This window comes from Odocoileus virginianus, chromosome 11, assembly GCF_023699985.2.
Source record: "Odocoileus virginianus isolate 20LAN1187 ecotype Illinois chromosome 11, Ovbor_1.2, whole genome shotgun sequence".
Taxonomy (NCBI): domain Eukaryota; kingdom Metazoa; phylum Chordata; class Mammalia; order Artiodactyla; family Cervidae; genus Odocoileus; species Odocoileus virginianus.
In genome coordinates, this window is record NC_069684.1 from 28,068,508 (window position 1) to 28,094,869 (window position 26,362).

The following is a 26,362-nucleotide window of genomic DNA, read 5'->3' on the forward strand; positions in this document are numbered from 1 at the left end:
GGTGGGCTGCTGGGCGCCAGCCTCGGCTGGGACCCCAAGGTGACCTGGCCTCCTCCCTGTAGCCGAGTGCGGCTCCGGAGGCTCAGGCTCAGGAGAGGATGGTGAGTGTGAGCCTGAGCTGTGCCGGCAGCGAGGTGGCATCTGGGATGAGGACTCGGAGGATGGGCCGTGCGTCTGCGGCTTCAACTGCCAGGGCGTGCTGAGGAGCCCGGTGAGCATCCCCTCCAACCTGGCTCTGATTGGGCAGCGAGGCGGGGGCCGTGGCCGCCCACACCTGCCCTGATGCTGTTCCTCCAGGTGTGCGGCTCGGATGGAGTCACCTACCGCACGGAATGTGAGCTGAGGAAGGCCAGGTGTGAATCGCGGCCAGAGCTGCATGTCGTGGCCCAGGGAGCCTGCCGTGGTGAGTGAGCCTGTGGGCGTGTTTGGCTGCATGCAGGCGCATGTGCGCATGCTTAAAGGTACATGTGCCCATGGGTGTGAGGGAAGTGGGAGTCTGTGTCTTGTTCGAAGCTGTGTGTGTGCTGTGGTGGGTGTGTGTGAACATGTGTGTTGTGTTTGAAGTGTGCTGTTTTGGTGCACATCTGTATTCATGCAGCTGTGGTGTGTGGACTGCTGGTCAGCAGGTGTTTGCTGAGCACCTACTGTGTGTGAGGGTGGCAGTGAACCAGTGAAGAGCATCCATTAGGCACTTTCTCTTGTGGGAGGAGACAGATGGTGCCCAGCGGTCGTATCTGTGTGCATACACAAGTGCTCGTGTGTGTCTGCATGCGGGGGATGTGCTGAGTGTGTGTCCTGCCGCCTTGCAGAAGCTCACTAATCTCAGTGTGGCCTGGTTGTACGTGTGTACACAGGGCTTCACATCCAGCATCTGTGGTATCTCATGTATTGTTGGTCCGTTGCATATAGATGTTCTCCTTCTTGTATGTTGTATGAGGTTCTCACCTGTGACCCGAGCTGCAGTCCAGAGGTCCCAGTGGGAAGTGGCATCAGGAGGGCTGAGTGGTGATGGCTGGGGAGGTTGAGGCGGAGTGGTCACACCCAGGTTGGGCATCCAGTCCTGCCTGGCACCTAAACCCCGCCCCTCCCTGCAGGCCTCACTTTGGCCCCGTTGCCACCTGCGATTCCCCTGCATTGTGCTCAGACCCCCTACGGTTGCTGCCAGGACAACATCACTGTTGCCCGGGGTGTGGGCCTGGCTGGCTGCCCCAGTGAGTACCTGAGCTCAGCCCTGACCTGCAGTCGCGCAGAGCCATGTGACTACAGTGACCCTGTTTTGCGCTGGCCTTGCAGGCTCATGCCAGTGTAACCCCCACGGCTCCTACGGTGGCACCTGTGACCCAGTCACAGGTCAGTGCTCCTGCCGCCCGGGCGTGGGGGGCCTCAAGTGCGACCGCTGTGAACCTGGCTTCTGGAACTTCCGTGGTATCGTCACTGATGGCCGGAGTGGCTGTACTCGTGAGTGCCAGGGCCCATGGGCAGTCCCTAGCTGAACGCTCCTGCCTGTCCACCCTGTCCCTGTGTCCCTTGTCCCACCTGGCAGGGGCTAGGTCAGGCTCCAGAGCCCATGGAGAAGCCAGCACAGACCTCAGCCTCCTCCCCCTGCCTTCCAGCCTGCAGCTGTGACCCCCAGGGCGCTGTACGGGATGACTGTGAGCAGATGACTGGGCTCTGTTCCTGTAAGCCTGGGGTGGCCGGGCCTAAATGTGGACAGTGTCCAGATGGCCGTGCCCTGGGCCCTGCTGGCTGTGAAACAGGTGAGGACCAGATCTGGCACTGCCCCAGGCCCCACTGCTGGGGGGAAGATCTGTCGTAGGGATGCCAGCGGACTCTCCCGTGTCTGTGCTTCAGACTCTTCGCCACCCACGACCTGCGCTGAGATGCTTTGTGAGTTTGGGGCATCCTGTGTGGATGAGGCTGGCTCTGCCCACTGCGTGTGCCCAACACCCACCTGTCCAGGGGCTGATGCTACCAAGGTGAGGGATGGGGAATGTGGAGGGTGGCAGGAGTGGGGTGGGCCCTACCCCTACCCTCTGCATCTTTGCCCTGTGCCTCAGGTCTGCGGGTCAGATGGAGTCACTTATGGTAATGAGTGCCAGCTGAGGACCATCGCCTGCCGCCAGGGCTTGGAGATCTCTATCCAGAGCTTCGGCCCCTGCCAGGGTGAGGCCTTACCCACTGCCCCAGACTGACCTGGAAGGCTTGACTGTGCTCTGACCCTGGGCCCTGCCACCTGGGTTCTCCTCTCCTCGCAGAAGGCATCACTTCTGGTCCCCGTCTGACATCCACATCTGTGGCCCCCTCAGCACTTGACCTGAACAAGGCACCATTGCCGCCCCCCAGCGCCTTGCCCCTGGCTCCTAGCAGTACCCGCCACAGCCAGCCCCCTTCTCGAGCCTCATCACAACCTTGGACCATGGCCAGCATCCCCAGGACCACTGCAAGGCCAGTGCTGACCATGCCTCCCATGGCCCCCTCCCCGGCAGCCAGCCTCGTCACCTCTGCCTTTGGCGAATCTGGCAGCGCTGATGGGAGCGGTGACGAGGAGCTGAGCGGTGACTTGGAGGCCAGTGGGGCTGGCTCAGGAGGTGAGCATGGGCTCAGGGACCTGAGGGCAGGGCCCAGGAGGGCTGCACCTGCAGCTGGGCTCAGACAGTACCTCCCCAGGACTTGAGTCCCCGGAAAGAGACAGTGCTGGGACCCCTGGGCCACCCATGGAAAGGGCGTCCTGCTACAACTCACCTATGGGCTGCTGCTCAGATGGCAAGACACCCTCCTTGGATGCAGAGGGCTCTAACTGTCCTGGTAAGTAGGGGGCCGGGGGCCAGGGTGGAGTGTGAGGCGTGGCCTAGCCATGGCTAGAGACGCCACCTCTCCTCCCAGGCCACAGGCCTGCCTAGCAGGTGGGCACCTAGGGTTTGTGGTCTTTTGGTTTTATTAATAGCACACATGTGCCAGTGGTCCTGGGGATTCAGCACAAGCACGTATATGTGTGTTCTCGGGCCCTGCACACTCGTGGGTGCCTAGGACCCCATGGCTAACGTGTTTTTCCTATTGCAAGCCAGCCTGGGGCACTGCTCCAAGGAGTCTGCCTGGTAACTGAAGCCAGCCCTGCCCTGGGGTCCCCACTAACCTCATGACCATCTGACTAACCGCCACCTGCCCTGCACCCTGCGTGGCTTGCTGCTGGGGCCTATGCCCATGGCTGGTTCAGAAGCCAGGCAGGTGCCAGGCAGGACCTCACTGGCCCCTCCTCTGCAGCCACCAAGGCGTTCCAGGGTGTGCTGGAGCTTGAGGGGGTCGAGGGGCAAGAACTGTTCTACACGCCGGAGATGGCGGACCCCAAGTCTGAGCTGTTTGGGGAGACTGCCAGGAGCATTGAGAGCGCAGTAAGTGTGGGGCTGGGGCCGCAGTCCTGCCAAGCCACCAGCCTTTCTCCAGGACAGACCAAGAGAAGCGCTGGGGGTGGGCGCCCAGCTCCAGCCCAGGCAGCCTCCCAGAGCCTAACTCACTCCCCACCAATAGCTGGATGACCTCTTCCGGAACTCGGACGTTAAGAAGGACTTCCGAAGTGTCCGCCTACGGGACTTGGGGCCAGGCAGCTCGGTCCGGGCCATTGTGGAAGTACACTTTGACCCCAGTGAGCCCCCGCCCTGGTCCCCCTGGGGGGTGGAGGGGCACCCTCGGCTCCACCATGCTCAGGGTTGCTCCTCCCCAGCCACAGCCTTCAGGGCGTCCGACGTGGGCCGGGCCCTGCTCCGGCAGCTCCAGGTGTCCAGGCGCAGGTCCCTGGGTGTGAGGCGGCCTCTGCAGGAACACGTGCGGTTCATGGACTTTGGTGAGTGCCTGGTCCAGCACTGCCATGGCTTGTTCCCACCCCCTGCCCCCTCTGCCCTCGGGGCCCCTGCTCCTTGTGGATCTTAATGGTATCCTCACCCCTCAGATTGTCCCCACCTTCCAGTCCCCCCCACCCCCGCACTGCCCTGGGGACCTTTCTCTTTCTGGGTCCTGATGACATCCCCTTCCCAGACTGGTTTCCTGCATTCTTCACGGGAGCCACCCCGGCTGCATCCACAGCCAGAGCCACCACGGTGGCCCGCCTGCCACCTTCAGCTGCAACCCCTCGGGCCCACTATCCCAGTCACACAAGCCGGCCCATCAGCAGGACCACACCTCCCCCGACCACGCGCCAGCCCCCCACCACTGCCCCTAGTCGTGTGCCTGGACGCCGTCCCCTGCCCCCAGGCACCCAGCAGCCCCGAAGGCCCTGTGACTCCCAGCCCTGCCTCCATGGGGGGACCTGCCAGGACCAGGGCCCGGGTGCAGACTTCACTTGCAGCTGCCCAGCAGGCACGGGGGGTGCCGTCTGTGAGAAGGGTAAGGTCTTCCATGCCAGAGAGGGGCAGGGAGGCAGAGGGGGCCAGGGTGGGGTGAGGGGCGGGTTGGACTTTGTGACCCCCATGCCCTCCACTGGCCCCTCCCTGTCTCCTGCAGCCCTGCACCCCTCCGTGCCAGCCTTCGGGGGCCACTCCTTCCTGGCCTTCCCCACCCTCCGTGCCTACCACACCCTGCGCCTGGCGCTCGAGTTCCGGGCACTGGAGCCCCAGGGGCTGCTGCTCTACAACGGCAATGCCCGGGGCAAGGACTTCCTGGGACTGGCGCTGCTGGGAGGCCGTGTGCAGTTCAGGTGGGTGGTGGGTGGTGGGGGTCAGGGATGGGTGTGAGGGGCAGGGGACAAGGCCAGGCAGTGGTCCTGGCTCTGTTTGGCTGTCCTGAGCGCCTGCTCCTGCCCCAGGTTCGACACAGGCTCAGGGCCCGCGGTGCTGACCAGCTCCGTGCCTGTGCAGCCCGGCCGGTGGCATCGCCTGGAACTGTCTCGGCACTGGCGCCAAGGCACTCTCTCTGTGGACGGTGAGACTCCTGTTCTGGGCCAGAGCCCCAGTGGCACTGACGGTCTCAACCTGGACACTGACCTTTTCGTGGGTGGCGTCCCTGAGGATCAGGCTTCCACGTGAGCATGGAGGAGGGTGGGGTGGCCCCAACCACAGACCCCCCCCCAACCTTGGCTCTGATACCCAACTCTTGAGGGTGGCATCCAGTAGGTCCAAGCTCCCTGTGGGATAACACAGGGGTGGAAGGATGGGCGTGGACAATCGCTGTGACCTTGGCCTCAGCCCCAACCCTTGACAGTGACCCTGATTCTGTCCTGATTCTGAGGACCCAGCTGCAGTGTGACCACCAAGGAGGGGCTGGGCTGGTCTTGACCTTCAGTCCCATCACTTGACTCTCAGCCAGCCCCCTCCTGATTCTATCCTGTTTGTGGGACTGCCCATCTTGTGAGCACCAGGGTAGGGGGTGAGGATGGGGAGCAGCCCAGACTCGTGGTGCCGACTGCGTGAGGAATGCCAGTGTCACAGTTGGCCATGAGAGAGGATGCTTCTGGTCTCTGACCCCTGCCCCTCATCTTGGTGGCAGGGTGCTAGAGCGGACCTCTGTCAGCGTCGGTCTTAGGGGCTGTATCCGCTTGCTGGACGTCAACAATCAGCGGCTGGAGCTGAGCAGCTGGCCGGAGTCTGCGACTCGAAGCTCCGGAGTGGGCGAGTGCGGGGAGCACCCCTGTCTGCCTAACCCGTGCTTCGGAGGGGCCCCGTGCCAGGCCCTGGAGGCGGGCAGGTTCCACTGTCAGTGCCCACCCGGCCGCTTTGGTGAGGGCAAGATGGGGCTGGGTGCTGGGGGACTGTGTGTCTGTGGGCAGGGCTCGGGCCTCCTGGAACCCATCCTGCCTCCGTTCAGGCCCGACCTGTGCCGACGAGAAGGACCCTTGTCAGCCAAACCCCTGCCATGGAGCAGCCCCTTGCCGCGTGCTGCCCCAGGGAGAGGCCAAGTGCGAGTGCCCCCATGGCCGGGAGGGCAGCCTCTGCCAGACAGGTGGGGGCAGTGGTGCTCAGGACGGGGAGGGTGGGACGTGAGGGGGCTCCAGGAGTCACAGCCTAGAAACCTGTGTGACCCTCTCCTGTCCTCACAGTCTCAGAGCCGGAGGACAACCAGCCATTCCTGGCTGACTTCAGCAGCTTCTCCTACCTGGAACTGAAAGGCCTGCACACCTTTGAGCGGGACCTGGGGTCAGTGGGCAGAGGGGTGGGAGAGGGGAAGCAGCGCCCAACCCCCATCCAGCTGTGAAGTGAGGGCATCAGGTCACCCACCTGCCCTCCTGTGGCCCCAGGGAGAAGATGGCGCTGGAGGTGGTATTCCTGGCTCGGAGCCCCAGCGGCCTGCTCCTCTATAATGGACAGAAGACAGATGGCAAGGGTGACTTTGTGTCCCTGGCACTGCACAATGGCCTCCTGGAGTTCCGCTATGACCTGGGCAAGGGGGCAGCGGTCATCAGGTGGGCGGGGGGTTGTTGCTGCAGGGGGCTGGACTGGGCCGGTGCTCAGTGTTCCTGGGGCCCCTGGTGGGTAGACCATCAGAGCCCACAGTCTGTTCACGCACCTATTCTTCTCCAGGAGCAAGGAGCCGGTGGCCCTGGGTGCCTGGACCAGGGTCTCCCTGGAGCGAAATGGACGCAAAGGAGCCATGCGGGTTGGCGATGGGCCCCGCGTGCTGGGGGAGTCCCCGGTGAGTCAGCGTCTCCTGGGCCGCCCCGCTGCTCCCCGCCTGCCCCCTCTTCCCGGGAGGCGTGCAGCCCCCGCCCCATGGCTGGCGCTCACCGGACTGTTTTTTCTCCCCTCTGTCCTGGGCCTCTGTCTGTGTCTCCTCTCTGTTCCCACTGCTCTCTGGCCCTTGCTCTGCAACCCCCACCCCGCTCGCTCTCCGGATGTCAGAAATCCCGCAAGGTACCGTCTCTTCTCATCCTGCTCACCCATCTTCTGCCGCCTCCACCCCTAGAGTAGCTCCTTCCCCACTAAGCCCCCCACATCGCGGCTACATCTGTGTGGTTAACTGCCTCCACCATGCTGGAGGGCGCGGGGTGGGTCACCACCGGCGGGCGGGCCCTGCTCTGGGGCTCGCATCCTGTTCCTGCTGGTGGATAGGCTTCACCGCCCCTTACCCTGCACCTCCCCACAGGTGCCACACACTGTCCTCAACCTAAAGGAGCCGCTGTTTGTGGGAGGGGCCCCTGACTTCAGCAAGCTGGCCCGAGCAGCCGCCGTGTCCTCTGGCTTTGATGGAGCCATCCAGCTGGTATGTACAGCAAGGGTGGGGCCCTGGGGAGCCCAGGGTCGGGGGGTGGGTGGGTGGCGATGCCCTGGTACAGTCTCAAGGAAGGGCCCATCCCAGAGGGGGCCTCTGTCCTCTGGGCTGGAGGACGCAGGCAGGACAGAAGCTGTCACACCCCACCCTCCAGGTCTCCCTGAACGGCCACCAACTGCTGAGCCGTGAACACGTGGTGCGGGCCGTGGACGTCTCGTCCTTTGTAGACCACCCTTGTACCCAGGCCGAGGGTCAGCCTTGCCTCCATGGGGCTTCCTGTCTCCCCCGCGAGGCCTCCTATGAATGCCTGTGTCCTGCGGGCTTCTCGGGACTGCACTGTGAGAAGGGTGAGTGCTACCCATGTGGGCTGAGGCTGGACATGGGAGGGAACCTGCTGGAGGCTGCGCTCACCTCTCTGTCTCTCAGGCTTGATTGAGAAGTCAGCTGGGGACCTGGACGCATTGGCCTTTGATGGACGGACCTACATTGAGTACCTCAACGCTGTGACCGAGAGGTAGTATGTCTCCTGGAACCGGGCACCCCTCAACCCTCTGTCCCATCTGCCCAGCTGCATAGGACCATATGCATGACACTCCACACCTGCCCCTGCTCTGAGCCCACCTCTGCCCCTCTTCCACCCTCCTTCCTTCTCACTGTCTCTGTCTCTTTGTTTCCAAGCGAACTGACCAATGAGATTCCAGTGTAAGTAGCCCCATCTCCACTCACCAGTAGTCCACTTCCTGGTCCTCTGCTCCTCTCCCTCCTGGCAGCACATCCCAAGGGCGAGGGCAGAACTTCCCATCCCCAGTGGAGGAGGATGGGGGTTTGTGGGGTGCTGCATGGGGCTCAGTTTCCTAGCTTAGAAGTAGGGAATCACCCTTTCTGAGATGTGTGTTGGATGCCAGTCTACCCCTCCACCCCTGCAGCCAGGCCCCTCACCACAGGGCACCAGCACAGTGTGCAAGCATGTGCACACCCACATCTGGGTGCACACATATGCACATGTGTCACAGTGTGCATGTGAGTCCATGCGCTCCCATGTGTGCATTCATGCATGTGTGTGGGGGCCCATCCAGGGCTCTCTCCCAGCCAGGGGCCCTCGATCACTATTCCTTGCCACCCGTGTCAGAGCTCTTCCCTCTGCACCTGGCCTGGGCCGTGCCCACCAGCTCTGTGTTTGCCCATGTATGTGCACGTGTGTCACTGCCAGGGCTCTGGGGTGGGTGGGGCCAATGTTTCTCCCCCATCTTCCATTGGTGAAGAGGGGGTGTGGGGAGGGCTGCCGCTGGGCCCCGCCCCACCCTGCGCTATAGCCTGTCTGCCCCACTGCTCACCTGCCTCCCTCTCTTCCTGCTTCTAAGCCCTGAAACTCTGGATTCCGGGGCCAGTCCCAGGTGAGCAGTGGCCCCTGGCCCCTGCTGTCTGCCCACTGCCTTCCCATCTCTCTGAGCATCTCTGTCGATCTCTCCCTCTGTCTGTCCACCTCGCTCCTTTGATCGCTGACCTGGCCCCACCATCTGTCTCTCGTCCCACTGGCCATGTCCACCACCTGCCCCCCGAGCAGCTCTGGTGGCATCACTGCCCTTATGGCCTCTGGAGTCATACCCCTCACCTTCCTCCCTCCCCTGCCCCATCCCCACCACCTTCCCAGAGGTCCTGACCAGCCCTCTGCCCACTAGTGAGAAGGCACTCCAGAGCAACCACTTTGAGCTGAGCCTGCGCACTGAGGCCACACAGGGGCTGGTGCTGTGGAGTGGCAAGGCCACGGAGCGGGCTGACTACATCGCACTGGCCATCGTGGACGGGCGCCTGCAGCTGGCTTACGACCTGGGCTCCCAGCCCGTGGTGCTGCGCTCCACCGTACCAGTCAATACCAACCGCTGGTTGCGGGTCAGGGCACACAGGTCAGCAGGGAGCCTGGGGCCACCAAGAATAGCAGCGGGTGGTGTCTGGACTTGCCCGGCCAGGGCATGCCTGACCACTCGTGGCCAGGGTAGGAGTTTGGTGTGTGTGTTGGGGGGAGGGGTGGTGGGTAGGGCTGCTGGTGGCCTAACCTGAGGTCACTGCCAATGAGGAGGGAGGGACAAGAGGGTACAGGAGAAGCAGCGATGGCCAAGAAACCCCTGATTTGAAAGGGGAGTCCCTGCTCTGCCCAGATGCTGGTCTGAGTCTGGCTGCCCCTCCAGCAATACTTTTCTCACAGGAGGTCCCCCTGCCTTTGGCTACCAGATGTTCTCCTGGGGCTGGTGCTGTTCCATCCTGGCCCCCAGGGTGACACTGGGTGATGGTCCCCAGGGTATGGTGTTGGGACGAAAGGGATGGGGGTCAGGATCTGGAGCCCTGATGGCCTCCCTCCACCCACGCCCCAGGAAACAGAGGGAAGGTTCCCTTCAGGTGGGCAACGAGGCCCCTGTGACTGGTTCCTCCCCACTGGGCGCCACGCAGCTGGACACAGATGGAGCCCTGTGGCTGGGTGAGTGATTGTGGGGGAGGCCAGGGAAGGGGCAGCCAAAGGTCTCTGAGGGACAGGTTCTTCCCCCTGGGGCTGGCAATGAAGAGGGGCACTGTATCCAGGACAGTGGGCAGGCTGGCTGGGCTGGGGTTGGGGTGGGGTCCTCCTTTCCTATCTTAGCCCCTGCTGTAGCCAGGATGGGGTGGGGCCAGAAAGCTGGAGCACACCTGCTCGTCACTTGGTCGTCTCAGGGCACTGACAGCCCTCTGGTAACTCACCTAGTCATTTAGCCTTTCTGCCCATCAGTGCCCAACCTGCCCATCACTGAGTCACAACCTGGTAACCTTTCCTCTATCTTCCTGCAGGTGGCCTGGAGAAGCTGCCCACGGGTCAGGCCCTGCCCAAAGCCTATGGCACAGGCTTCGTGGGCTGCCTGCGGGACGTGGTGGTGGGCCAGCGCCCACTGCACCTGCTGGAGGACGCCATCACCAAGCCAGAGCTTCGGCCCTGCCCCGCCCTGTGAGCCACGCTGCAGCCACTGCCCACCCTGTTGTAATTATTTTCTATTTTTGTAAACTTGTTGCTTTTTTGATATGATTTTCTTGCCTATGTGACGGCCGGAGGGACTGCTGGCACGGCCTCCCTCCTAACCAGGCAGGCGAGCTGCAGAGATGGACTTGGTGCCGAGGGACTCTCAGGGTCAGGAGGGTAACTCGGCACATGGAGGACTTGGCTCACTCAGCAGCCTTGGGATGCGACCCTCTGCCTCAGGACACTGTGTCCTGGCCTCTCAGGCTGTGCCTGCAGTGTCCACTTGTGCTGGCCTCTGTGTTCTCCAGCCTGTCGGCAGACCTTGCATATACACGTTGCCCACATTCCCTCTGGCGAGGCCTGTCCCTTGCCAGCAAGGCACTGTGGGGTTTGGAGGGGCCCTTCCTCTGTGTAGGCCTGGGGTCTTTCTGGATTCCAGCTGAGCCGCCCCTCCTCCCTGCCTGTGCTGGATAGGGCCAGCCTCACCAGGGCCTGCTGAACCTGGGCCTCATGTGCCAATCCTGTGAAACAATGTCACTGTTGGGGCCATGCTAGCCCCTCCCTCCAGCTGTGCCCACCCATCCCAGGGCACTGGAGAGCAGAGGCCAAGCCCAGGCCTGTTCAGGGCACCCTGACCCACGGCTGGCCCTGCCCATCCACCCAGCCACCCTGGACGTGGCTGTGACCCCTTCCCACTGCCCAAGTCCCCATGAGGAACCTTGAGAAGGAGCAGGGCCACTTGTGACATGGTGGACTGCTTGATTTTGGCCAGCATCCCCTCTCACGGATGCATGTCTAGGCATGGCCACCAACCGCAGAGTCTTTATGTATGGATTTTATTTGACACCTGGGGTGGCGGGGCTGTTGTCTTTCCTGTCCTGGCCTGAGGACAGCTGAGGACACCACATAGAAAACCTTCTGTCCGATTCTGGAGTGAGGAGTGGTTGTCCTTTATCCAAAAGTGACCAGGAGTAGACTGGGTGTCTTACCAAGGCCTAGGGGCAGGTGCAGGGGTGGCAGAGATGGCTGTGAAGCCAGAAATGCCTTAAACTGCAATGTTAGGTCTCATCTGGTCCCGTCCCCCCCAGCCGCCCACACCTCTCGTGGTGGGGGTGGCAACCCCAACCCTCCCACAGCCTCTCACAGCCAGGCCTGGGCTGTCAGGCTCAGAGGCTGGAGGAGCCTTATATGTTCTGTTACTAACTCCAACCTGTGTCTGTGTCAATCACCATGAAATAAAGTCTGAACACTTTCAACAGGTGCTTGTGTGTTTCCACACCAATGCCACCCCCCTCAGCACCAGCTGGTCCTACGCTCTCCCACCTGGCTGGTTTCTGTCCTGAGAGTGCCATGATCCTCAGCTTCATGGTGGCGTGCAGGCTTCAACCTCCTTTAGGTGGCTCTGGATGGAGGAAGGGTGCTGGGTTGGGGGCTGCTTTTGACAAGGAGACCCTGTGCAGTGAGTGACCACACTGTTGTGCATGGGGCTGGCCAGGCAGGTCCATGAGGCCTGCACCCCTGGTAGCCTCTTTTAGGGATGGCAGGTCCTGCCATGTGTGCATGTGTGTGCATGTTTGCCTACATCTGTGTGTCTGTGAGCACAGGGTGGGAAGAGGGGCTGTGAGGACAGCAGGTTGGCTATACTAAGGGTAAAAGGGGCCTGTGGCAGAGTCAGGATGGGTTGGGGGGAACCCTGGTGGGTGGGGATGGGGTGGGCCTGTGCTGGGCTGGACATGGGATGGAGAAGACACTGACTGAGGTGCTGAAGCACCTGGGGGGCCTTCTTGTAACATCTGGAGTGGCTAGGTTTGAGGAGCTGAGGCCACCTGAATGGAATCCACAAGGCCATGGGTTACCAGGCAGAGGGGAGTCTGGGCTGAGGCCAGGCACACTGGGGAGTAGGTGGCTCTACTTGGTGCTGAATGAGGGGAGAGGAGACCTCTATGCTGGGAGGACCAGGAATGGGTGCTCTGGGAGCTGATGCTTCCAGGAGGGGCTCTCAGGGTAACCAGTGTTGAGGGTGCAGGGCTTTCAAAGTTGTGGGAGCATGAAGAGGAAGAGCTCAGCTGGGGATTTGGGGTCGGGGTTGCAAGCAGCAAAAGGTTCCAAGTCATGGTGTGGTGTACCACTCCTGAGAAGGAGAGGGGGTGGGGTGCTGGGCAGGCGCTGAGGCTCCTAATGGGGATCCCAAAGTTAGGAGCTCAGGCAAGGAAGGGTGGAACCCCCACGCGATTGGCCAGTGGGCCCCGGGGACAATCGGACCTGGCAGGGGCATCTGTAGCAGGAGTAAAGGCCCTGCAGTCAGAGAGGTGTCAGCATTGCCTAGGAAGAGTGGCAGAGGCGGGGAGAAGGAAACTTAGGGAACTTAGAACAGAACTTAGCAGCCCAACTTAGGACTGGGTAAGAGGAAAGGACCCAGTTATCAGGTGGGCTCCCACCTCCGCCTCTTCGGGGTCCTCTCCGGGACACAGGGCGGGTGAGGCCTGTTCCTCCCGCTTCTCTAGCTCCCAGCCCCTCCCTCCAGGGTGTGGGGAGTGCAGCCCCTCCTCCCTCAGGACAGAGGCGGAGCCAGAAAGGTTCTTGGAAGGAAAGCACCCAAACGAGCAGAACCCACAATTAATCACTTTCCGGGCCGCTCCGGCCGGTGCCGCCTGGCGCCTGCGCCCTCTGAGCCCGCAATATGGTGTGAATTCCTTGTCCTGAAGCTCGGAGCGACCTCAGGAACTGGGGCTATTAACCCAACCTGACAGCAAGGCAGCGAGACCTGAGGGCTCGGCTCCTTTAAGGGAGATATGGAGGGGCGGGACCTCTCGGTGGGCGTGGCTCCTCGGACGGGGCGGGTCCGGGTGGGCGGGGCTATGATGGGCGGATCCTCTGGGTAGGCGGGGCCCCCTCAGAGCTGCAAGAGCGCTGGAGCCCAGCAGACATGACCTCGCGCAGGTGAGCCTGGCCACCCAGTGGCCTGACGCTGGCCCCCACCACATGCACTTTGGGCCGACGGGTGCGGACAGGGGGTGCGGGAGAGATGCGACCTGGGACGTCTCCTGCTTTTGACCGGTGTCCCCCAGGCCTGACCTTCTGACATGTCATCTCCACGTGTGACCTGTGACATCTCCACAGCCAGGGGCAGATGCCTGGGTCCTGGGACAGTGAGGCCTAGTCTCACTCTGGCCGGTGGAAAGGACTCTTTCAATCTGGGGCTGGGCCTGGGCGGAGGTCAGAGGTTCCCTGACCCTAGGGAATGGGTGGTGCTCTTGCATGGCAGCCGCTGGAGCCTAGAGTGGACAGCAGGTGTCAAGTCACTGACAGACCCTCTCTCTCTCACTCTCCTGGACTCCTTGCCTTCCTTTTGACCACCAAAGATGTTTTCCACCTGGGGGTCTGCCCTTGCCCAGTTTCAGGACTGGGAGCATCCTGGAAGCCCCTTGACCTGCAAGGTAGGCTCATTCCTTCCCAGGCTCTCCTAAGGGCTAGGTTTAGGGGCGAGATCCCTGGCAGTGGTGTGTGTGCAACCCAGGAAAGGACGCAGCTCTACCCCCATGAAGAGGAAAGGTGGGGCATGTGCAGGAAGGGGCACTTCCTGCCCTTTCTACCAGATCCCCACTCCCTGGTTGTGCACACACTCATGTGAGCTCAGACTGTAGCTGGATGTGGATGTCAGTGGGGAGCCACACAGGTGTGAGACACCTGTCACTACTTTCTAGCACTTGATGCATCCAGAACACCTCTCTGGGGCTGGGTGAGGCTGGAGGTCACAGGAGGGGTTGCCCTGAGACCCCGAGTAACTCCTTAGATCAGTGAGGGGCTGGACAAGATCTGATCTGTGGGTCCAGGGCAGTGCCTCAGTGGTGAGGGCCCCAGAACCCCTACAGGGGGTGTGGTGGGCCCGGCAAGGTGGCCTCTGGGCAGGGCCAACGGCCCTCTAAGGCTCAGGAACAGTGGAAGTGAGATGATCTCCAAGAGCCTGTCAGCCTAGAGTCCTGTGGTTCCAAGATGTAACATCCAGCTGGAGCTCAGGGAGGAGGGCACTTGGGAGCTGTTTGGAATGACCCTCAGGCTCCCCTGAGCCTCATTTCTTGGTCCCCCAGGCAAGTTCTGGTGCTCAGAAAAGGTCATGTCTGTGTCATGTTCATGTGACCCTGGGCCAGCCGGGGAAAGCCCCGGGTGGGGCTCTGCCTGCCCTTGCCAACCCTCCCGCCCCACCCTGTGATGACCATCTGGACTGTCACTCCTCTGACCCTTGGGTCACTGCCCACAGCCCTATCAGGCCTGGGCAGGCCCAACCAAATCCCAAGCGAAACACATCCCCCCCACCCCCCCACCCCCACCCCCACCCCCTCCCCCCCGCTTGCTCCCACTCAGCGGCCCCTTCCCGTTGCCCTGTGGTTTGTGGGTCAGCCGGCATCACCATCGGCACCACTTGCTCCGGGACTCTGACTGTGGGCAGGGCTGGGCTCAGGTCTTGCCTAGCACTGAGGTTTGATGTGTTGATATTGGTGCTTGGGAGGGGGCTGGGTCCTATGGGGGGCTACTGAGCCCCCTCGAGTTCCCCCTGTGTTCCAGGTTGGAGAGGAAAGCGTGTCTCTGGTTAATTCAGTTCTGCATAGACAGGACAGGCCTGCATAAACAGGGACATGGAGGGGCTAGGGGTAGGGAGATGGAGACAGACACTAACTGTGTTCTGTGGTCCTCAGCCCTGGAGTTCCAGCCTGGGGTCCTCCCCTCTGTTCTGTGTATCTCCCATCATCCCAACAGTGTCTTTCCTGCAGGTACCGTGTATATAGCATGTCCATAGGCCATTCATGGAACTCCCAGGGTCCCAGGGTGTCCCATCTACTGATGAAACACCAAGGCCACACAGAGAGCTGGACCAGACATTGGCCAGTGGGTTCAGGCTGGGCTGTTCTTGGGCTCCTGAGCACCGACCAGGCTCAGTTGGACCTTGAAGGGCCCAAGCTGTCTGACTCGGTGGGGAGCCCAGTGTATCCTGCCAACCCCACCTGCCCCTCTCCCGGACCTGCCTGACCATGTGACAAGGGCAGAACTGAGTCAGTGACCTGCCACAGAGCAGGGAGCCCTTCGGCACAGAAGTGACCCTAGTGTGGAGATTGGAAATGGGACTTGCAGCTTCCCACCTCCTCCCACCCTGCAGCCAGGGCCGTGGCTGCACCAACCTGCCGGACACCTGACTCCACCTCTCAGCCTGGTGGGGGGTGTGAAGCCTGCCTCAGCCTGGGGTTGCAGGCAGGCAGCAGTGTGAGCTGCTGTGACCACTCAGGATGCCCCCCCTCTGGGAATTTCCACCTGACAGACGGAGGAGGACAGAGGGACAGAAAGTATGAGCAAGAGTCCCCGAAAGGACAGTGCATCCACCCTGCTCTGTGGCTTGGGTGCATCTTCTACCCTTACCTTCACACTCTGGGTATCGCCCATCTCATACTGGAGTTAGAGGCTGCTGGGGCCTGGGGATGGGCATCTGGGACAGGACGTGGTTCAGCAGAGTTGGTGGCCCCAGGATGGGGGTCAGAAACCTTCCTCTGGAATCCAGTCCCCCCACCACCACCACACTGCAGTGTCTCTGGCAGCAGGAGGCCTTCACCCTTTTCCTGGTGACTTGGCCTGCTCTTTTATGACTGGCCCTAGAACTCATCCTGGCGCAGCTCCAGGAAACCTTCCCTGGCAGCCTCACCTGCTGGACTACTCATCCAAAATTGCCCCTCTAGAGCCAGCATGCGAGGGAACTCAAGACCCCAGGCCCAAAACATGCCCAGGAAGTGACTGGCTGGCAGGATAACTCCCTCCCCCAGGGAGAGCTAAATGGGAGTGCTGGGTGGCCCCGGGCAGGTCACCTGAGCTTCTGGGCCTCTCAGAACCAATATGTGTACCCTGGGGAGCCATGGAGGTAATAAGAGAGCCTGCCCTCCCTGTGGTTCACATCTGACAGTGAAGACATGGCGGGGGTGGGGGACAGGTAAACTCAGAACCTGTACACACCTGCCTGCTTGCTGTTGCAGCTGTCACACGTGGAAGGAGGGGCAGAGATGGAGCCGCAGTGCTGCAGGGTAGGGTCTGGGGTGTGTCTCTCAGGAAATGAACAGAGAGGGAGTATAAGCCATGGCCTGCAGGACCAGCCAGAGGTGGCCAGATGAGGGGTGAGGTCAGTGAACAGAGGGATGAACAACGGGATGGGAGGGTGCTTTCCAGTGGGGGGTGGGGGGCGGTCCTTGCGGTGAACACACATCTTGAAAGCCACCCAGGGCCACTAACAAGGCTTACGCGGCTCTGATGTGTGTTTTCTGAGAACCTGTCTGTTTTCCATGGCTCAGCCGGGGGTCACGGATGGGGCCTGAAATGAATACTTCAGTCCAGGCAAGAGCCGGTGGGCACTGGTCCCAGAGGAGTGGGAGAAGTAGTTGGGTCTTGGGCGTTTGGAAGTCAGGACAAGAGGGTGCAGTGTTGGGAGAGTGCTGGGGATTTGAGGGCAGGGACCTGGGCAATGTCAGGCAGTGACTCTTCACTAAGCGAGAACTGTGTGGAACAGGGCCTCAGGGGCCTTGTCAGGACTTTTGAATCTTGCAAATGTCAAGACAGAGATGCTGTTACCTTTTCAGACAGAGAGGCTGGAAAGGCTTGTGTCTGTGAGCTTGAAGCTCAGATCCCAGATGGGGCTGGATCCCTAGTGTGTGGATGTGGAGACACATGGAGGGCACAGTGGGGAGGTTCCAACACCACGGGGTCAGAAGGAGGAGGGGGACCCAGGCCAGGTGAGGTGGGGAACCAGGAGAATATGGAGAACTCTCAAGTGGAGGTTGTGTTTCTGGAAGGAGACCTGACCACCAGCCCCAGGAGGCTGGAGGAGACCCTGAGAACCCAGGGAAATTGGTCTGTGGGGACTCAGCAGTGTGGACCAGTGCAGGACCATCCTTTCTGTGAGTGGAAATGATTCTTTCCCACATGCAGTCGACAGCCTCCACTGGCCACACATGGCTTTCAGCAGTGAAATGTGGCCACTGTGACCCAGGAACTGGGATTATGATTGTGCTGAATTTTGATCCATTCACTTGCACACCCCACACCTGCCCTGGGCTGAGCATCAGACAGTGCGGTATAGACTGAGCACAGATGGCTTATTGGAGGAGTAAGGAAGCAGCTGAAAGCAGGGGCAAACGGAACACAAGATGGGGCAGAGGGAGGGGCAGGAGGACCTGGAAGAGGTGTGAACTGACTCCCATTCCAGAAAGATTTCAATGGAGCAGGATGGTCTGGGGTCATCTGCAAGACAGGACAGGACAGGATAGGGTCTGTCCAGGGCACATCAACGCCTGCCTCACTTGTGCCCAGGTTATGACTGCGAACAGCTGGATGGGGCCTGGAGGTGGCAGGTGGCAGAATTGGATTCAGGGGCCCTGGTGTCCCACTGGAGGCAGGACAGGGAGCAGGACTACCCTGGACACCATGTGTCATCTGTGCAGTGAACCAGGGACACACACCTCTGAACCAGAGGGCGCAAGACCCTCCTACAGTGACCACTGGCACCCTTGTGGGAGACACACTGTTGCCAGTAGAAGTCCAGTTACTCTATTACAGTGGCTCACTGGGGGTCGAGCCAGGCCTCTGCCCCGAGACGCTCTGGGGCCACCACACGAGTAGATTTAATCCCCCGCCCAGAAATTCTTGCCCTAACTAGACGAAAGGTAAAGAAAATAGCAGTTATGATCTCAGCCCTGGGCACCTGTGGAGCCCTGATGAGGGCCCCCTGACCTGTCCCCCCATCTCATGGGGGCGACTGTGAGGGTGGTCTCAGGGCAGCAGTGGGAGAGGGCAGGGTTGAGCCCCTCTCAGCCTGGACCTCCAGCAGAATAAATGACGACTCTCTGGACTTCCTGATCTGCTCCTGCCAGCCACCCAGCCCAGCTCACCCACCACTCACCACCCACCTTAGGTTCATTAATCATTCACTTCTGAATTCACGTATGTTTGTTAATATCCAGGCTCTGTTTTCCACCCTGGTGTACACACTGCACGGAATGTTTTCAGCCCTTGTGGAACTTAAATCCTCCCATAGGAGATAGAAAGGCCAATAAATAAGTAACATATGTCAGGACGGTTTTCAGTGCTATGAAAAACAATGAAGCAGAATAAGCATCAAAGAGAGGGGAGAAGGTCTCAGTCATGCAGTGTGGGCCGGGAGTAGAGAACAGCTGATATAGGGGGCCCTGCGGTACATGGCCTTGTGTGGTGATGAGCGGAGGCTGGTGGGCAGCAGCAGGTGGAGGGTGGACCTGGGCCTGTGGGCTGTGCTCTTCTCCCAGGGGCGCTGCTCAAATGACTGACAAGCCCTGCCGGGGTGCCTCGGGAGAGGGTGGTGGCAGGACAGAGAGGGGTGGAGAAGATGGGAGGGGCGGGGCCACCATTGCCAGGCTGTGAGGGGAGGAAGGGAGCTCTGGGTGGCCATGGGGGATCCTGAGTGCCTTTGGCTGAGCTGGGACACCAGGTGGGCAGTGAGTGGGGGAGAGATGGCAGAGGGCTTGAGCTGAGGTTTCTGCTGGTGTCCTTCTGTGAGGGTGGGTCTGCCCTGCCCACCTGCCACTGTGGGAAAGGTTCTGCCCATCTATGTTCCTGGCCACTCCCAGCCTCACCTCCTTCCCCACAGACCCCAGACCCTGTGGACACAGCCCAAGGATGGGGGATGGGCCCAGCAGCCTGTCCCTGCTGGGCACAGGGCGGCCCCAGCAGGCATCGTGGGTGTGGTCAGGACGGCCCAGTATCTCCCAGCTCTCTCATCAGCAGCTCTCCCTCTTCCTTTCAGGTGGTTTCACCCCAACATCAGTGGAGTTGAAGCTGAGCAGCTTCTCATGTCCAGTGGCCAGCACGGAAGCTTCCTGGCAAGACCCAGCAAGAGCTGCCCTGGGGGCTTCACACTGTCTGTCAGGTGGGTGGGTGGTGCAGGGTGGACAGGCCTGAGGCCCTGGGGGACCTCAAGGGGTGGGAACAACCTCAGCTGGGGGCACAGCAGGGGGTCAGTCTTCCTAGTCCTCCCAGAGGGCTGGTGGACAGCATTCTGAGCAGCAGGGACCTCTGCTGGGGGCTAGACATGCAAGATCTGGGGGGGCCTGGTGTTCCTGGCCAGGTGGCCCCTGGGCAGGAGGGGCCACTTAGACCTTCAGGGATGGCTCAATGAGGTGGGCCCTGGTCAGTGAGACCCCCTCGTCCCTCTGAGGGGCCTCAGTGGCTGTGATTGTACCCCCATCTGTTGGGGGTGCCACTCACTGGAGATCTGGCCAGAGCCCTGAAAGGGCCAATGTGTAGGGAGGATGGGCAGGAGGGGCCATGACCAGCAGAGTGGACAGCTGGACCCTTGTCCGCCCTGCGTGAGGCAGGTCAGTCTAGGGTCTGGGGAGGGGGGTCTTCCAAAAGCACTCCAGGTTTTTCTGGGTTTTCTGCTAAACCTGAGGCAGCAGGTGGGATGAGTCCTCAGGGTGGAATTCCTTCACTCGAGCAACAGGCATTCTGTTCTTACCTGGGGCTTCTCTAGCCACACTGGGCCCCTGGGAGAAGCAGTCCAGCCCCCTGTCCTTCAGAGCCCCTGGGGAGGTGGTCTGGGGTGAGGTAGAGTCTGTCCTGAGAGGCTGATCCAGCCTCGACCACCAGGCCACCAGGCCTGTGGCCACCAAACCCAGTCCTGGCTGCCCCAGGGGCACTGGGGGCCGGGTGCCCGCCACCCAGGATGAGACCTGGACACTGACTGGGCAGGAACCTGCAGAAGGGAGGGACCTGACCTTGGCTGTGGCTGTTCCCAGCAGAGGGATGGCAGAGGCCAAGACGTCAGGGCAGGAACACTGCCGGGGCTGTTCAGGAAGCTGAGTGCTCATGGGAAGGAGGGTGGTTGGCAGGAGCAATGGCCCTGATGGTGGCGGTGCACTGGCCCTTCCAGACGCCACAATGAGGTGACCCACATCAAGATCCAGAACACAGGTGACTACTACGATCTGTATGGAGGCGAGAAGTTCGCGACGCTGGCCGAGCTGGTGCAGCACTACACAGGCCAGTGTGGGGGGCTGCTCCGAGAGCGTGGTGGGGCCCCTGTGGAGCTCCGGCACCCGCTGGGCTGCCAGGACCCCACGTCGGAACGGTGAGCAGCTGCGTCTGCATCTGGCCAACATCTGTGTCCGCAGTTGTGTGTGTGAGAGGGTCTGAGGGGCAGGGGTCGATAGCATGGCTTCTGGATTTCTTCTGCCCCCAGGACTCAAGGTCAGGCTTGGGCACAACTGTGGCAGAGCTGAGGGAGCACAAAGCACTGCCTCCTCAGGGGTTTCGGCCTCGGTTCTCCAGTCCCAGGCACCAGCCACAGAGGGTTGCCTGTGGAAGAGCTGCAGCCAGCCTCCCCTCTGCCCGCCTGGCTGGTGACTTGGGGAGAGCAGGTCTCCAAGCCTCAACTTCCGGCTGCACGGCGGAGGCCTGAGCCAGCTGTACCTGCTGAGGAAGACGGGTGGGGCTGGCCTGGGGAGATAGCCTGGCCCCATCCTTGCTGAGGACTAGGCTGCCACCTGGTGGCCACCCTGGGGCCCTGCAGGGCTCCAGCCTCCTGCTGCTTTCTCGGTTGGAGGTTTGGAGGAGGCTTGCAGAAGGGTCCCAGAGGTGGGCAGGGCTGACCCAGGTTGGCCTGGGTGTGGGTGCTGCCCGGGCCTGTGAGGTCTGGGTGTGTGTGTGTCTCTCTTGGTGTCTGTGCCTCAGAGACTTCAGCTACTCGTGGGTCTGTGCCTCTCACCTGGCCAGTCCAGGGCCTCCTGTCTTACATGTGCTGCCCTGGGCCAGGTGGTATCATGGGCATCTGTCTGGAAAGGAGGCTGAGAAGCTGCTGATGGAGAAAGGGCATCCGGGCAGCTTCCTGGTTCGGGAGAGTCAGAGCAAACCTGGGGACTTTGTGCTGTCAGTGCTCACGCAGCAGCTGGACAGGGTGGACCGCCAGCTGCGCGTCACCCACATCATGATCCACTTCCAGGTAAGAGGCAGGAGTGGGGGTGGGGCTCTGGCTTGGGGAGGGGGCAGCCACCAGGCCCTCACTGCCACCCCACAGCCAGATGGGAAGTACGACGTGGGAGGTGGTGAGCAGTTCGACACCCTTGGAGATCTGGTGGAGCGCTACAGGAAGAACCCCATGATGGAGAGGTCAGGGGTTGTGGTGCATCTCCGGCAGGTATGTCCCCAGGCACCTGAACCTTGGGATCTGAGTGAGCTTCTCCCTCTGGGGGACAAGGGACTCTGGCATAGCCCCACCAGGGAAAAAGGGCACCAGGCAGTGCTGGGGCAGGGTGGCTGAAGGCAAGGGTGTGGGGGCCAGGGCACTCTGGGGTCCACTGGCCCTTGCTAAGCTTGGACTCAAGCCTCTACCTGCCAGCCCCTCAAGGCCACGAGAATCAGCGCTGCAAGTATTGAGAGCCGTGTGCAGGAGCTCAGCGAGGCCACGGATGCCAGCGAGAAGGCCAAGCAGGGCTTCTGGGAGGAGTTCGAGGTGTCGGCCTGCTGCCCACTGCCCCCCCTCAGACTCCCATCCTCTGGGCTGCGGCAAGGGCCAGCAGAGGGGTGTGGGTCAGGGCATGTATGGCGGGTGTTGAGGGCTCTGGGGAATAGTCGGGGCCACAGGCTAAAGCCCCACTCTTCCAGATGCTGCAGCAGCAGGAATGCCGGCTCCTGTACCCCCGGAAGGAAGGCCAGCGGCCAGAGAATAAGCCCAAGAATCGATACAAGAACATCCTTCCCTGTGAGGCTGGGGCTGGGGTCACATGGGGACCAGGTCCTCACCCACCAAGTGCAGGGCCCATCTGGCACAGGGGTCCTGGGGGGTGGAGGCAGGGGTCATTCCCCACCACTGGTGCGATGCCCTCTCTTGCCCCTTCGTCCTCTGCCTCTGCTCACCACAGGTCAGCGGGGATCCCTCTTCCCTGGAGACCTGAGCCACGTCTTCCCTTCTCAGTTGATACCACTCGTGTCATCATTCGTGATGTGGATGACAGAGTGCCTGGAGCCGACTACATCAATGCCAACTACATCAGGGTGGGTACTTGGCCCATAATAATGAGCCTGGAGCTCCTGGAGTGGTCTGTGGACTTTGGAAAGAAAACAGATACTCGGGGAGGGTGCAGCAGTCTGCACTGGGTCCTCAGAGGGGCCAATCCAGAAACTGCTGGATTAAATATTGGTCCTAAGCCCCTCCCACCCTCCATGGACTGTGTGTGAGCCACTTGGGCTACTTTGCATATCATTTGCATCAACTTGAATTGGTCCTCTGGCACTTGAATTCCTGGAAACAGCAGGCAGCTGACCCCACCTTCTTTCAGAGTGACCCAGAGGAGAAGCCAGGCCATGGACTGGGCAAGGTGTACATCGCCACCCAGGGCTGTCTGCCGACTACAGTGGCTGCTTTCTGGGCCATGGTGCACCAGGAGAACACGCGTGTCATTGTCATGACCACCAGGGAGGTGGAGCGAGGCCGGGTAGGAGCTCCAGCTCATGTTCCTCCCCTCCTCCTGCTGTGTGCCCCACTGGACCTGTGTTGGTGCTGGCCCAGCTTTGCTTCTTCAGTCTTAGAGATGCTGGGGCAGTGAGGGCCCTGGAGAGACCCCGTGTGTGCCCCGCAGGGAGGTGGGGCATGGGTGCTGGTGGTCTTCCAGCATGGCTAATGCCATGCCCCCACCCCCCAGAACAAGTGTTTCCGATACTGGCCAGAGCTGCACGGCAGCCAAGAGTACGGCCACCTGCATGTGTGCAACATGGCTGAGCACTGGGCCCAGGGCTATTGTGTGCGGGAGCTGCAGGTGTGGAGGCCAGACCAGGTGAGCCTGAAGAGCCTCAGGAGCTGTGGGACCAGGGTGACATGCTCGTGAAGTCCCCAGGTCTGCACTGGGCTGGCCCAGCCTCCACCCAACCCCAGTGGCTTTGGTAGCTTCCACGTCGCTCAACCCAGTGGGCAAAGTCCTGGCCTGGGCTCTGCTGGGCAGTGATCCCAGTCGGGCAAGTTTTCAACCCAGCTGTCTGGCTCCAGGGTGGCCTCACACCCATATAGGCCTCTCCTTCCAGTTCCTCCCTGGCCGTCTCAGGACTTTCGGCCTTCTTTGTATGCCATTGGTGCCTGTGCCTCTCCAGGCACATTTCCCTCCTGGCCAGTTCCCTTTGATAACCACCGGGGCGCCTGCAAGCCTCTGCGTTTGGCTCTTCTTAAATAGAATTCACTTCCTGGAAGCTGCTCCTCCCCAGGACCATCCTTCTTCCTTTCCCCTGCCTGGGGGCCATCTGCGGGTCCTCCAAGCCCTGAATCCCATCTTTTCCTCCCACTCGCTCCTGCTCTGTCTGGGCTCTGCTGGTCACTCCTTCTGGCAAACCCCGCTGGGCCACGCCCTGTCTCTCCTCGGTTCAGTCCCTGTGCCCCTCCCAGCCAAGGGTCACAGCAGCCCGAGGCGCTTGGGACAGCCCAGACCTCCCAGCTGGCACTCATCAGCCCACCCTGCCCAGGAGGAGTCGCCGCACACAGTGAAGCACTACCAGTACTTCAGTTGGCCGGACCACGGCGTCCCGGCCGAGCCCACCGGCGTCCTTAGCTTCCTGGACGAGGTGAACCGGGCCCAGAACAGCATGCCGGGGGCCGGACCCATGGTAGTCCATTGCAGGTGCGACCGGGGATGGGGCGGGGCCAGCGGTACAGGTGCGACCGGGGAAGCGGCCACGGCTCTGTCCTGTCAACTGGCCACAGGCCTCCTTGGTCCGTCCCAACAGCGCTGGCATCGGACGCACTGGCACCATCATAGTGATTGACATCCTGGTGGACTTCATTCGCAGGCAGGGTGAGCCGCCCCAGGAAGGCCCCGCCCCCTGCGCTTGCCGGCCCCGCCCATTGCATCTAGCCGTCCCACCTTCTCCCTGCCGGCCCCGCTCGGTCCTGAGCACGCTCCTCTCCAGGGTTAGACTGCGACATCGACGTCCCCAAGACGATTCAACTGGTGCGGCGGCAGCGCTCGGGGATGGTGCAGACCGAGGCGCAGTACAAGTTCGTGTACCTGGCGCTGCAGCGGTACATCCAGGGCGAACAGCTGCGCCTCCGCGAGCCTGTGGGGGCGGGGCCGGGCCGGGGCGAAGCCTGCGCTGGTATCACCATGGTGACCAGGGGCCCCTCCCTTCAGTGCGAGCGGCCCGAGGAGCGCGGCTCGCTGAACCTGGGCGTCTCGCCCGCCGAACCCTGCTGTAGCCCCGGACCCGCGCCGTCCCGGGCGCCAGCGGCGTGAGTGGAGCATCAGGGACTGTGGAGGGAAGAGTCCCAGCTGGGTGCGGCGGCGGCGGGGGCGGGGACAGGAAGGCCTCGGGGGCGTGGCCCGGGCTTGGGGGCGTGACCGGGGCAAGGGGGGAGGGATCGCAGGTGGGCCCCAGTCGAACTTTGTCTCCGCCCGCAGGATGCCGGAGGCCTCCCGCCACGAGTATGAGAACCTGCCAGGCCTAGAGCCGTGAGAGCCCCTCGTGCGCGTGCCCCGAGTGGGGCTGGAGCCGTGCAAGAAGGCTGGATCCCAGCAAGGCCGGCCTCCGCGTTCCTCCGATGGACTGTTTAGGATTGTGCAGACAGGCGCCCAGCCCTGAGCGCCATGGAGTTGGGGTGGGGATGGGGGGTGGGGTCCCGGGTCTGCCCCCTCAGACCCTCCCTGACCAGCTCTGCACGCCCAGAAATGGTGAGGGGCGGGCAGATCCAGTGGCCTTGGCCCTCCTGGAGGAGGGGAGGCAGAGCTGCAGGGCTGCCGTTCGACTCAGTTTGGGAGGCCACCAGTGACCACCTGCACGTTGCGGTGAAGACATATGTGTGCTACATGTCTCAGGGTCAATCTGTATGTGGGACATGAGACCAGCAAGTGAGTGCCAGTTTGTTCACCAGCATTTGTGACCTCCTCCCTGCTTTCTGAGTGCCCCGCCCCTTCAGAGTTGCTTCCCAGCCCTGCCCACAGCCGTGGTCTAGGCTGTGGCCTGGCAGTGGCTCAGTCCTGCCACATCCAGACCTAACCCAGACTGTCACATTGCAGTCATTCATCGATAAATGCTTGTTAAATGAGGGAATATGTGACATGCTCATCTGACCACAGCGAGGAGGGCGAGGCTCCATGAGAACATGACTCGTTAGTGATGGTGCGATGTCACTGGCTTGTGGTCCACACTGGCACCCTCCCATTATGGATGGCCCTGTGGCTTTCTGGTCTCCTCAGTAAAAATGCCTTATCAGTTCTGCAGCTTTGCTGGGGCTTGGAGAAAGGGTACCTATGTGTCCCCATGACTGGGCCCCATTCCCCAGGGTCTTTCTGAGCCAAAGGCACAGCTGGTTGTAGCAGGAAGTCATGGGCTTTGGGGTGAGGAATGAGGAGGCTGAGACCTATGCAAGCCAGAACCGGCTTGGCCTCTCTTCGTCATGCCAGCCTGGCGGTGCAGGATTCCTGGACCGATAGCAGTACCGAGTGGGGGAGAGGTGGGGTGGCAGGACTCCTGCCCATCCCCCAGGATGTTCACTTCACCAGCCTGGTCTGGCCCTCCTCTGATGGAGGAACCCGAGGCCTGTAGATCATCAGGACACGCTGGTTGTCGCCACCTCCGCTTCTGTGCACCCTTGAGCCTTGGTCCCCAGGGGTCGTGAGGTCCTGTAGCCCTCCACTCAGGGCTCTGGGCAGGACTGTGGGACCATAACTTCTGGGGGTTGCAGCCTGTTGTGACCACAGTGGGGGTGGGAAGGAGGACTCTGGACCAGGCCAAGGCCCCATCCTGGTACCCCGTGCCCCAGGTGCTACCCGCCCTTCCTATCTCCCTCAGGCAGCCTCACAGCCCCGGGAGGCAGCCAAGCCCAGAACTGCTCCAGCCCATCCACAGCCTAGGCAGGACCGGAGTTGGACCCCCAGGAACTTGGGCCACACATGCCAGGGGCTGCTGGGAGTCCAGTCCAGGAGGTGTCCTTCTTTTGTTGTTGTTGTTGTTTTTTTAAATGGTTTATTTATTTATTTTTTCCACCTAGTATAATTTTATTTTTTTATATTTTTGAATTTTCTTTAACTTTTATTTTTTCCATGTATTTTTATTAGTTGGAGGAGGTGTCCTTTGGATTCAGAGTCTTTGTGGAAGGGGCAGACTGGACTTTTCTGGAAAGAGGGGCTTAATGGTACAGGAAAG

The 26,362-nt window shown here is 61.4% G+C and overlaps 2 protein-coding genes across 14 annotated transcripts in view; both read left to right on the forward strand.

The window, feature by feature from the left end:
- The window catches only part of AGRN (agrin), a 36,619-nt gene extending 25,186 nt beyond the window's left edge, over nt 1-11,433 (forward strand). For 2 of the 12 annotated variants that reach the window (XM_020873783.2, XM_070474103.1), the window contains 29 exons: nt 63-211; nt 298-403; nt 1,095-1,211; nt 1,294-1,458; nt 1,614-1,757; nt 1,852-1,976; nt 2,058-2,163; nt 2,256-2,588; nt 2,668-2,805; nt 3,262-3,389; nt 3,526-3,640; nt 3,719-3,838; nt 4,030-4,377; nt 4,495-4,687; nt 4,796-5,011; nt 5,476-5,705; nt 5,794-5,928; nt 6,026-6,122; nt 6,224-6,388; nt 6,507-6,618; nt 6,825-6,836; nt 7,069-7,185; nt 7,349-7,541; nt 7,621-7,708; nt 7,873-7,896; nt 8,556-8,588; nt 8,874-9,098; nt 9,564-9,667; nt 10,012-11,433. In XM_020873783.2, the coding sequence (XP_020729442.2) occupies nt 63-211; nt 298-403; nt 1,095-1,211; nt 1,294-1,458; nt 1,614-1,757; nt 1,852-1,976; nt 2,058-2,163; nt 2,256-2,588; nt 2,668-2,805; nt 3,262-3,389; nt 3,526-3,640; nt 3,719-3,838; nt 4,030-4,377; nt 4,495-4,687; nt 4,796-5,011; nt 5,476-5,705; nt 5,794-5,928; nt 6,026-6,122; nt 6,224-6,388; nt 6,507-6,618; nt 6,825-6,836; nt 7,069-7,185; nt 7,349-7,541; nt 7,621-7,708; nt 7,873-7,896; nt 8,556-8,588; nt 8,874-9,098; nt 9,564-9,667; nt 10,012-10,169 (4,196 nt within the window). In that variant the 3' untranslated portion in view covers nt 10,170-11,433. The remainder of the gene's footprint in view (nt 1-62; nt 212-297; nt 404-1,094; nt 1,212-1,293; nt 1,459-1,613; nt 1,758-1,851; nt 1,977-2,057; nt 2,164-2,255; nt 2,589-2,667; nt 2,806-3,261; nt 3,390-3,525; nt 3,641-3,718; nt 3,839-4,029; nt 4,378-4,494; nt 4,688-4,795; nt 5,012-5,475; nt 5,706-5,793; nt 5,929-6,025; nt 6,123-6,223; nt 6,389-6,506; nt 6,619-6,824; nt 6,837-7,068; nt 7,186-7,348; nt 7,542-7,620; nt 7,709-7,872; nt 7,897-8,555; nt 8,589-8,873; nt 9,099-9,563; nt 9,668-10,011) is intronic. The other 10 variants (XM_070474099.1, XM_070474105.1, XM_070474100.1 and 7 more) reach the window with 8 other exon arrangements.
- Nucleotides 11,434-13,066: 1,633 nt separating this feature from the next.
- LOC110124975 (tyrosine-protein phosphatase non-receptor type 11-like) lies at nt 13,067-25,432 on the forward strand. 2 transcript variants are annotated; one of them, XM_020873784.2, is made up of 14 exons: nt 13,067-13,117; nt 18,987-19,109; nt 20,112-20,309; nt 20,993-21,179; nt 21,255-21,374; nt 21,576-21,689; nt 21,842-21,938; nt 22,152-22,231; nt 22,516-22,671; nt 22,879-23,010; nt 23,687-23,841; nt 23,948-24,015; nt 24,131-24,449; nt 24,619-25,432. In XM_020873784.2, the coding sequence occupies exons 1-14, from the start codon at nt 13,104-13,106 to the stop codon at nt 24,671-24,673; spliced, it is 1,818 nt and encodes a 605-aa protein (XP_020729443.2). In that variant the 5' UTR covers nt 13,067-13,103; the 3' UTR covers nt 24,674-25,432. The 2 variants fall into 2 exon arrangements, with proteins under 2 accessions (XP_020729443.2, XP_070330208.1); XM_070474107.1 differs by having other exon boundaries at nt 21,842-22,231.
- The last annotated feature ends 930 nt before the right edge of the window (nt 25,433-26,362 follow it).

What these genes read in the sequence shown, in the direction of transcription:
- LOC110124975 (XM_070474107.1), top strand. An exon ending in CAGGACCCCACGTCGGAACG is followed by an intron (nt 20,310 to 20,992) that starts GTGAGCAGCTGC and finishes GCCCTGGGCCAG; the next exon opens with GTGGTATCATGGGCATCTGT. An exon ending in CCCATGGTAGTCCATTGCAG is followed by an intron (nt 23,842 to 23,947) that starts GTGCGACCGGGG and finishes CCGTCCCAACAG; the next exon opens with CGCTGGCATCGGACGCACTG.